General features: G+C 50.3%; 4 protein-coding genes across 5 annotated transcripts; 2 read left to right on the top strand and 2 right to left on the bottom strand.

The window, feature by feature from the left end:
• Positions 1 to 52: 52 nt before the first annotated feature.
• Positions 53 to 1,438, top strand: FOIG_05511 (uncharacterized protein). The gene is made up of 2 exons (XM_031204132.1): positions 53 to 267; positions 326 to 1,438. Exon 2 carries the CDS (start codon positions 363 to 365, stop codon positions 1,200 to 1,202), a length of 840 nt encoding a protein of 279 aa, XP_031065961.1. The 5' UTR covers positions 53 to 267; positions 326 to 362; the 3' UTR covers positions 1,203 to 1,438.
• On the bottom strand, positions 70 to 4,066 carry FOIG_05510 (uncharacterized protein). Its single transcript, XM_031204131.1, has 2 exons — positions 3,443 to 4,066; positions 70 to 3,394 (listed from the first exon to the last, which is right to left on the bottom strand). Exons 1-2 carry the CDS (start codon positions 3,782 to 3,784, stop codon positions 1,448 to 1,450), a joined length of 2,289 nt encoding a protein of 762 aa, XP_031065960.1. The 5' UTR covers positions 3,785 to 4,066; the 3' UTR covers positions 70 to 1,447.
• Positions 4,067 to 4,231: 165 nt separating this feature from the next.
• On the top strand, positions 4,232 to 8,558 carry FOIG_05509 (uncharacterized protein). 2 transcript variants are annotated; one of them, XM_031204129.1, is made up of 4 exons: positions 4,232 to 4,488; positions 4,556 to 4,667; positions 4,725 to 7,600; positions 7,657 to 8,558. In XM_031204129.1, the coding sequence occupies exons 1-4, from the start codon at positions 4,483 to 4,485 to the stop codon at positions 8,236 to 8,238; spliced, it is 3,576 nt and encodes a 1,191-aa protein (XP_031065958.1). In that variant the 5' UTR covers positions 4,232 to 4,482; the 3' UTR covers positions 8,239 to 8,558. The 2 variants fall into 2 exon arrangements, with proteins under 2 accessions (XP_031065958.1, XP_031065959.1); XM_031204130.1 differs by having other exon boundaries at positions 4,232 to 4,667.
• On the bottom strand, positions 8,556 to 9,596 carry FOIG_05508 (uncharacterized protein; the record flags this gene model as incomplete). Its single annotated transcript, XM_031204128.1, has 1 exon — positions 8,556 to 9,596. The coding sequence occupies one exon, from the start codon at positions 9,594 to 9,596 to the stop codon at positions 8,964 to 8,966; it is 633 nt and encodes a 210-aa protein (XP_031065957.1). The 3' UTR covers positions 8,556 to 8,963.
• Positions 9,597 to 10,048: the final 452 nt, after the last annotated feature.

Genomic DNA, 10,048 nt, shown 5'->3' with positions numbered 1-10,048 from the left:
AGAGGTCACGTGATCAGCATCATCCGCCTAACCGGGAAGGCCCCGCCTAATTTATGCAGCATTACAGGCGCCGCTGATTCATTCTTCATTATTATTCGCATCTACTCTGTACATTCACCATCTTTTTGTATCCTACGTCGTCACAAACAACGATTCGTTTTTCGACGACGTGCACAAAGCACTCTTGCTATGTGAAGCGTAGCCTGCGACTCCATTTACTGGATGACAAAAACCACACTCGCTCAGCTTTGCTAAGACAAACTCCAGGTGCATAAGTATCACGATGACACTGTCGATTTTCGTAAACTCATTTTTGGGATGATAGACGCTTCAACATCGCAACAACAACCGCAACAATCGCCATGTCGTCGCCTAAGCCATCCGCAGGCGTAGAGGAGCCTGCAGCTCAGTCGCCAAAGCCAGAGTCGCCAAAGCGCGACGGCGCAACCGAACCAGTGGAGGAGAGTTCAGATCGCGAAGATGGAGAGGCTTCTGAATCTCCCAAGGAACCTAACAGCGCCCCCGATGATAAGGATGCGCCTCCTCTACCGAACGAACCGACGCCAGATGGACCACCTTTGCCAAGCGAGCCTGTACCTGGTGGCCCTCCGTTGCCCAACGAGCCTGCGCCGCAACAAGAGGATGATGGCTGGGACTGTCAGTGGGACCCAAACACGCAAGCTTGGTTCTTCGTGAATCGCTTCACTGGCAAGTCTCAGTGGGATAACCCTCGTATTACCACGAGCGCTCCTATACCCGCTGCCCCGGGCACCGCCCCAGGTGTTCCTCAACCTCCAGCTTCAGAGAAACCTGTCGCTGGAGGCTACAACCCGGCAATCCATGGCGATTACGATCCCAACGCTTGGTACGCAAAATGTACTCAAGAAGAAGACCAAATTGCGACCACCAGCGCCGGCATCACTGACCCTGCAGAGATATACGCCGCAACAGCAACGTTCAACCGCTTCACAGGCCAGTTCCAAGCAGCTGGCCAAGGGCCCGAGCGTCATAGTGATGAAGCCAAGTCAAAGCGCCAGATGAACGCCTTTTTTGACGTTGAGGCCGCAGCCAATGCTCATGACGGCCGGAGCTTGAAGGCAGAGCGTTCTGGGAAGAAGCCTTCCAAGGCTGAACTGAAGCAGTTCAAAGAGAAGCGAAGGGCTCGTAAGGAGGAAAAGCGTCGCGCTTGGCTCAGGGACTGAGACTAGCGGGACTTTTTCTATTTTCGTATACTAGGTGGCATCATTGCTCGAAGGCGTTCTTATGGTAGGGAGGAGTTGGTGGGCCGTTTCTGGATTTGATTGAAGAGACGACGGCCGCTTTGGATGTAGACGTGCTACTGTGCATTGAGAAGAAGGTCGGTGAAGGCTAGAAGGCTAGGGATCGGCTCATATATTTATACCCCAATAAATCTTTTAAAATTACTTTTCTATGTCCCGTGAAATGTCTAGTCCTCATCTTCATCTTCATCTTCATCGTCCAGTTCCATATTGAGATGAACGCTCTCATTATCATCATCGTCATCCTCTTCCTCTTCAGGTTCCTTGGCCACAACTGGGGCCCTTTGAATAGGCGCTGGGAGAACACGGTCAGGAGAAGAGGACTTTTCCAGAACCTGTCTCTTCGGAGGTGCAGAATCTGAACCTTCGTGCTTTCGCTTTGGCGGTGAGGATGCCCGTGCGAAGGCATTCTCAGTTGAGGGAGCAGCCTTCTCGATAGGGGCAAATGGATTGCTCTGAATGGGGAGATTCTTCTCGGCATGTGGAGCTGTGGGCAGTGCTCCTGGCTTGAACAAGTCACCCTTCTTTTCAGGCACTGCGTCTTGCTCCTCGACATCACCATCCTTCATCTCCTCATCTTGCTCCTCTTCCTCTTCCTCCTCTTCGATAGAGAGAGCCTCTAATGGCTCTTCACCCTCAGCGAGACTCTGAGCACCCGCACGAATGTTGGTGCGCAGAATCTCAAGACCTTTGTCATCAGGGAATTGCTGAGTAAGATGGGGAAGAATGCTAGGGTACACTCTACCACGTTGGTCCTTGTATGGGTTGAGAACACTTGCCAGCATAGCGTCACGGCTATTTGTCAAGATAGCTGTCTGGTCAACGAGACCACGCAAAGAAGGCTTGAGATGTCGCTGTGGTACTTTTGACAGAATAACGGGCAAGAGCTTTGCAGCAGCGGCCCTGTGCTTGGACTCTAGGGAAGGGGTTGAGATAACGACGGCGGCTTGAGGCTGAAGGAAAAGATCAGCGTTGGCGGCGATGCTGTTCTTCTTACTGTCGGTGCCAGTTGCCGCTGGCTTCTCAGCCTCTTTAAGGTGACCTGCATCTTGTTGCAAGTCACGACAGCAAGCGCCAAATACAGGGTCTAAGCTACCAACCGAAGGCTTGGATAGTGTTGGGCCAGAGATAAGCAAGATCTCTTTGAGGACAGTGTATCCGGTCGTTCGGACTGTGGGAAGGTTGATTCCTGACTTGAATACTCGGACAAGGTGGTCAAGGACCTCTGGGGCAATAGACACAGCGTTCTGACCCAGACGCTGGAACAAGGCTTCAATGAGGTGCAGAGCAGCGATGTGAATATCTGGTAGCGCAGCCCAGAGTTCTTCCTTCTCTTCCCTGGCAATCGCAGCGTTGGTCTGAAGCGCTTGATCCCATGTTTGTGATCTGGGCGAGAGTCTGGCTATGAGAAGCAACCGAGATGCAGCGTCAACAAGTGCGCTGGTGGGTATCGTAACGGGCGCCTTGGTAGGATATCGCAGACAATCAGAAAGATACTGGAAGAGGCCAATTAAACGATCAGCCCCAGCGTTGGTTCCTGACCATGCTGGGAGCTCGTCCGCAGATAAGCCACCACCGTTCGGCTCATTATCGAGTTCAACTTGCGATCGAGTGAAGCCGCTTGTTCCCTCCCATGATTCTTCAACGGCTCTCAGGACCTGGTCAGCTGTAGAGTGCAACTCCTTCAGGAGAGTGTCGATCAGCTTGGCCCACTCATCACTACCTCCTGACTTGGCCGCAACATGGTGAAGCGAGATAACAATTTTTCGCGAAGCTCGCTGAAGGCTTTGTGGAATGATAGTCTCATCTGATTGTGTAGGAACAAGATAAGGCTTGACTGCTGTTCTGAGCTTGGAGTTTGAAGGCCGAATGGTTGTTGGGTAAAGCGGAATCAAGGCTGATAAAGCGTCGCAAATAGTCTCAATGACAGATAGGGGCGTTTGGAGCTTTTCGCCGTTCTTGGGCAAGCTGATGAGCTTTATGCAAGCTGTAACAAATGTTGGGATTGTTGGTGTGGCAATCTCGCGGACAAGGGTCTGATATGGCTGGACTGAGATGTAGATGCGTGTAAGAGCCACAATGGCCAACTCCTTTGAAGTAATGGGATCGCTTTTCTGTGAATTGTTAATAGTGAGCCTATAGAAATGAGTGCATTGACTTACCTCAACTACAGACAGGAGTCCAGTGACCCATGGTTGACAACCTCGTAGGATCTCCCACCCACCAACGTCAACCACAGTCTTGATTATAGCAACTGCAGCGAATCTAGCCTCGCGACTTCGTCCGTTCAAGTGAGTGGTAATACTCGCCTTGAGCTTATGGACAAGCTGAGCGGCTTCCGGGGAGCTATCCTTGACCTTGCGGTCCGAAGGCGCTGACAATGGCTCCTTGCAGTGTAGGATGTGGTTGATGAGAGATGGCAGCGCATGAGGAAGCTGAGTTGGCGGAATGGAGGTGAGTTTGCGGCATAGAACCCGCAGGTCGGGTGGAATTGAGGCCGCCATGAGTACTGAATCCTATATGAGGTTTTCTGAGATAGTTTGTGAGGTCTCAGATGCTTTGCGACAAGTTGAAGCTTGAAGATATTGGCCAAGACAAAAGTAAATCAACTCAAAGTTGATACTGCGCCGTCACGTGTAAAAGGCGAGTACAGCAGTCGCAGAAGAGGTTCAGATATGTTTGGACAGAGATTCAGTATCCTATTCTGTTGCTCAACTGGAAATCTCGGCTTATAACCTCGAATTATGATGAAGCTGTAAATTCATCAAGAAAGACTCCATTGAAACTTTTTTTCTGCTCTCAGTCCAGTAGGTCCCTAGCAACAAGCATACCAAAGGTGGGTTAGCTTGACTGGCGGGAAGACCCCTGACAGTGGATCCAACCGTGCTGTGTTAAATGGTCCTGATTGGCTTATGAGCTGAGTTACGTCGTCCCAGCAGCTCTCATCTCCAGCAAATACCACCTTAACCACCTTGAAAGTCCAGAGACCGCAATTATACCATTCACCTCAGGCAGCCTCTGAAACATCACGATTGATTTTTGTGACAATTATATTCGATATTGTAACTCTTCTAAAACTCGCATCAGAGGGTTTACATCTATTTAGCAATCCAATCTTCCTCGCCATGCGCTTGGCGCCATCTATTTGCTAGTCTAAGTCCGAGACCGACCTCCTGAAACCCTGAAATAGGTCCAACGAACCATGGGTGTAAGACGAAACAAAACGCCCTCGCCGATTATAACGAAGCTGACTCTGTATCGCTACTGCTCTATAGCCCAAGGCCGTGCAATACATTAATCAGCTGGACCATGCCCGCTGCGACGGCAACTGGGACCTCGTCCCGGAGCTTGTTCGCAAAGTCCGCAAGCATGCCCCCGACAGAGCTTGTACGCCATTCTTTGAATAGCTTCATGACAGTCACAGGGCTAATACTGTTCAATTAGGTCTCGCATTGACGGCCGAGACCGAATGCGCCATTGCCAAAACGACGGGAGCTGCAGCTCACACTAACACCGAAGGCCGGCCAACAACTGCTATAAACACAGGCGATGTCAATGTTACAGATCAACTACCGAAGCTCGAAGCGGCAATTGACGAGGAAGCCGCCCACGAGAACGACAGATTCCAGGCTGAGGTATGCGCGGGTTGGTTGCACTGGACATTAGGAGACTATAATCTCTGTGTCAGTCGACTACCCGAGAACAACTTGGAGGAAGGCGAGATCAACCCAGCCGACAGAAGTGCCGAATGGACGAGTGTTTGCTCACTTAAAGCTGCGTATCTCAAAGCTAACTGCCTTGCGCGCAGCGGCGAGTTGAAGCAGGCACTCTCTGCCTACCGAGCCGGTCTTCCATCACTTGGACGAGTTTGGGCAGAACAAGGCATGGGAAGACAGCTTCGCTACTGGTCAGAACTGTTCCTCACAGAATATTGCATGCTCTCGGGCGAAGCATACCGAAGCAACGAAATCACACAGGTCGACGCTGATTCAATGGCGGGTTATCGAGCGTGGGCAAGATTTTGGGATACTATGTCTACTCCCGTCACAGGAGGATACGGATTTAAGGGTTCCGTACCTCGAAGAACGGTATGGAGAGAGTACTACTTTGCCCTCTCGTCGATTGTTGATACCGATCAACCTTTTCCTACCGGGTTTGTGAGCAACACAGCGGGCGACCTTTCACCTCGGAATCAGCTGCGCATTGAGCTCAAGCATGCCGAGGCTACGTACCAGACACTTTTGCTAGGCGAGACATCCTTCCCCAGAGCCGACGAGGAGCGCGAGGAAGTCGAAGCGTTTGTCAATCAGGTACTACGAAACTGGTCTATTCTTTGTGGACGAGGATGGAGTGAAAAGGACCTTGGTCAGGGTGGACGAAACAGCCTGAGCCGTGGAGTTCTTGACATTCTTTACAGTGCTGCCATGAAGACCTATCATTCAACATCTATTCTTCGGTCTCTCTTCCTCGTTCACCTTTCGGTCGCCGAATTCGACCTCGCTTTCAAGGCCTTCGACTCCTACCTTGAGATTGTCAAAAAGGGCAAGGCTCGTGTTGACAAAACCGGACTTGTTGAACCTAGCCTGGACGACGATGCGACCGTTCTCGAAACAATCTCGCAGTGTATTTTGGCCCTCTGTCGATATGGCCAACGACCTGCAGCGGAAAAGGCGCACCAGCTTGGATCCGAGCTCGAAGACTGGTTGGCTAAGTTACCGCAGATCACCTCGCAAGATAACCCCACGCCTGTAATTTCGGAACACAATGAGCTTAGCGCTTCACATCCGCCCGTGGCACCGCATACTATTGCCCTTGCATGGCAAGCTATTGGCCTGTCCCAGGCTCATTGGTCAAGAATCACATATGAAGCCTCGGCTAGAACCGAAATTCAACAAAAAGCTATTCGCTGTCTAAGGAAGTCTCTTGCAGCTGAGCTTGGGCGCTCAAAGGATATTAGGAGCTTTTACGCTCTTGGCCTTCTATTGGCTGAGCGAAGAGAGTTGACTGCTGCGATTGAGACCGTCAGAACTGCCTTGACAGCAAGCAAGGATCAGGAAGAGAACTACGATCTGGTGTATGGGCCATATTGGCAAGAGCGTTCTCTTATTCCTGTTTGGCATCTACTGGCTCTCCTGCTCAGTGCTAGGCAAGATTATAGCATGGCCGCGAGGGCTTGCGAGGGTGCTTTGGAACAGTTTAAAGATACTACAGTTCTGTTTGGTAAGGCCGACCAAGCCTATAGAAGCGAGCACCTCAACGAGGCGGAAAAGGATACTTCGACGGAAGACAAACATGGCCTAGTCGATGATATGGATGATGGTGAAAAGGAGAGCATCCTGGAGGTGAAGATGACACAACTTGCATTGATCGAGCTACTTGAAGGCCCAGACGTGGCTGTAAATGCCAGCTTCGAATTGCTGACTCTCTTCTCGAGACTGTTTGGCAACGTTGCAGCCCAGCCCAATCTAAACCCTCCCAAGGCCGTGGAACCACCAAAAACTTCTGGCACGCTTAGGAGCATTAGGGGAACCATCTTTGGCGGCCACGATCGATCCAGACCACCTACGAGGCAGGTCTACACTGCCGCGGGTGACAGGAACCCCAGACCTCAAACTGCAGCGACCATGCGCAGCAGTGCGCCGACGATTCAGGTTACGGGAGATAACGGATCCCTAGCAGAGTCGCGACCAAGGACATCAGCATCTTCAGTGCGTCGTAATAGAAGCGCTACGGGTAGAAGCAACAGTCTGAAGAAGCGCGATAGGAGCCATAGCCGACAGCGATCCTCTAGTATTGGGGCTATCTCGTCTGCCCATGGACCTACAGTTGTCGATGGAGATGTCTTTTTCACACCAGCTGGTCCAAACGGCGAGGTTGAAGAAAACGAGCAGCAATCGGACTTCTTTACCTACTCAAGTAAACGACACTCCGCAACGAGAGGCTCATCTTTCTCAAGGCGGCCTGTGGGACACCTTAACTCGTATCTCTCAACGCAATCGAAGTCAACTGACTACTCTGAGCTGTCAGTTGACAACGCTTACGCATCCACCTGCATCTTACCACTGGTCCATTTCCCCAAGGATAAGGAGAGGGCTCAACGAGTGGTCCTTCTGATCAGAGTCTGGCTCATGATTGCTGGTTTCTACCGCAGGGCAGGCATGAGGGAGGACGCCAAAGGAGCTGTCACAGAAGCACAGCGACTTATTCAGAGCCTTGAGGCCGATTTAGCTAGGGATCCATCTGGTTCAGGTGCTCTCAAACCTCCTAGCTGGGCCGAAGAGAAGACCGTAGAGGACCTATGGAGTGATCTATACGCAGAGGTAAGATACAACCCCCTCACTGCAGGATATGTGATGTATACTAATATTTCTCATAGCTTGGTCAACTATCCGTGTCAAAAGGAGCCCCCTACGCAGCCCGTAATGACTTTGAAACCGCCCTCACACACACGCCAAACCATCCTACTGCAATCATCGGCCTTTCTAACATTCTGCTCGATATTTACAGTGAAGATCTCCTCCCGCCACCTCCGATTCCGCCTTTGGAGGATGCTTTGCTCAACCTCAACATGGGAAATAGCTCAAAGTCAAATTCAAGCAGTCAAGCAGTCTCTCCCCTACCTTCGACACCCCTCGGCCTGGGCCCTTCATCAGAAACCCAATTTACTCCCAAGGAACCCATGGACGATGACGAACTTCCTGCCGCGTACAAGGCCACCCGTCTACCGCTTGTCGACCGTCTTGCGGCTCGTGATCGTGCGTATGCCCTCCTTTCGACACTCACCAAGCTCGGTTCCGGCTGGAACTCATCTGAGGCGTGGTTCACACTGGGCCGCGCCTACGAAGAGAGTGGCCAGCCTGACAAAGCAAAGGAGGTGCTTTGGTGGTGTGTGGAACTTGAAGAGGGAACTGGTGTTCGGGACTGGCGCTGCTTGACTGGGGGACGTTACATTATTTGATGAGGCTTTTGGGGTTCAGACAATATCCATTAGGACTTTTTGAACGGAGAAAACTTCCAATGCCCTATGTTGCTCATTTTTCAGCCGTTGATACTGTGTTCCATGGAGTGGTACTACGCTTATAACTCTTCTCTTCTCTTCGATACAACACTCTGATAATTTACTTGTGGACCTCGTGCAGACACTCATCAGACACTACCTTATAGACTTTTAACAAGATCTTGTCAATTTTATGATCCAGGGGGGTATTTTAAGCATAATTTAGTCACAAACTTCAACTCGGTTGGTGAGAATCCTACGTTGCCTACTCGAGAATTCTGGATAATAGTGTTCAGGGGGGTTGTACTCTGAATATGCTCCCTAGTCAACACTGTCAATTGATTCAGTATATCGCTATGTAACATGTATCGCTGTTCGGACTAAAAATTGTTTGCTGACGAAGAGAACAGCTCAAGCCAAGTAGAATCCTTTTGCTTTTTTTGACGTTTCACTTGTGTCTTCGCTTCCCTTGATATGTCCCTTCAACTCCTTCTGCGCGCCATTCAAGCCCCAAACCTGACGTACCTCATGAAAGCAAGGATGATCAGAAGAAGTGGCAGTAGGTGCTTGCTGCATGAGAGGCGGTACAGGAAGGATGATGGCTGCTGTGCAACAGATCATGCTTGGGCAGAGGCAGAGGACTGTTGTGCGGAAGACGATTGCTGGAATGAAGCTGAGGGAAGCTCTCATTCATCGATGAATATGCCCTTTATCAAGCTGATTATCCGGCTTCCAGTTGGCGAATTGACTCTATTTTGTCCCGTTTGCTGATATGAGCCACTACTGGTACCATTAGATTGAAATGACTCGCCGGAAGTATATCCGCTGTTATCGCTTTCTTCCTCGTCATTGTTCCTGTCGGGTTTCCACATGAGGTTGCGTAAGCAATTTGGGATAGCCATCAAACTGTCACGCAAACTCTGTAGGCGGGAAGTCACACAACCTATTTGTTTTGCCCAGGTAGTTGTTGGTTGTGTCCCACAGTACTGCGCATCAGCCTCCGTATTTTCTTCAGCAAGGATAGCATGCGCATCCGGGACATTGATGACTTCTTCAGCACCAATGATTTGGGTTATGCCCTCATCTAAACGCCACTCGCTGATGCTGTTGTCAACACGTTCAATGAGGGCCTGAATTTCATCTTCTACAAATTCGCTGTCTCGCTTTCTTTGGGAATTTTCCTCGTTGGACGGTCCAGCCGAGCACGACATCTGTGGTGAGAGCTTCGAAATAATATATGACAGAGGATTGGGGCACAAGGCTTGCTCAGCAGACGCTGGAAGACCTTTAGAGTGATTGGAGGGCGAATTCGGTGTCATTGTGCAATTGTTCTCTGTTGTGTGAAGAAGGGAAGTTTGACGTGCGTTACTTGCGACTTGTAACGATGAAGATATTGTTAAAGAAAGACGATAGAAAGTGTGTAATAGAATGGAATCAGAATTAGATGATGATGGTAGTATCTGTGAAGCTGATGGTGCAAGAAGAAGGCCAGGAATCAGGAGGAGGCATATCCCCCATATAGGTGATGCTCTGCTGTGTGGACTTGCCCCTTTCATAGATTCAAATTGCCATACAGTAAGTACTACTTGCCTCGTTATCTTGTGAAGAAGTAACGCCCGAGGAAAGCGGAAGCACCAAAGTTCACCAGATCAGGAAAGTGATATCAGGCCTTCATTCTCGTAATAGTCTGCGTTAGACGATGTACCTAAAGTCAGGGGTTCCTTACCCAGATAAACACATCTTTGACTGATGGCCAAGGGTCGAGGTATTC

The sequence above is a fragment of the Fusarium odoratissimum genome (genome assembly GCF_000260195.1).
Source record: "Fusarium odoratissimum NRRL 54006 unplaced genomic scaffold supercont1.7, whole genome shotgun sequence".
NCBI lineage: Eukaryota > Fungi > Ascomycota > Sordariomycetes > Hypocreales > Nectriaceae > Fusarium > Fusarium odoratissimum.
Note: the sequence above shows the minus strand (reverse complement) of the source record. Positions and strands in the feature narration are given on the sequence as shown.

Excerpts from the sequence above, each read along its gene's own strand:
- FOIG_05511 (XM_031204132.1), top strand. The coding sequence starts at position 363 with ATGTCGTCGCCTAAGCCATCCGCAGGCGTAGAGGAGCCTGCAGCTCAG.
- FOIG_05510 (XM_031204131.1), bottom strand. The coding sequence starts at position 3,784 with ATGGCGGCCTCAATTCCACCCGACCTGCGGGTTCTATGCCGCAAACTC. Across the intron at positions 3,395-3,442 it reads GACTCCTGTCTGTAGTTGAG|AAAAGCGATCCCATTACTTC; the intron begins GTAAGTCAATGC and ends AACAATTCACAG.
- FOIG_05509 (XM_031204129.1), top strand. Across the intron at positions 4,668-4,724 it reads GCATGCCCCCGACAGAGCTT|GTCTCGCATTGACGGCCGAG; the intron begins GTACGCCATTCT and ends CTGTTCAATTAG. Across the intron at positions 7,601-7,656 it reads GGAGTGATCTATACGCAGAG|CTTGGTCAACTATCCGTGTC; the intron begins GTAAGATACAAC and ends TATTTCTCATAG.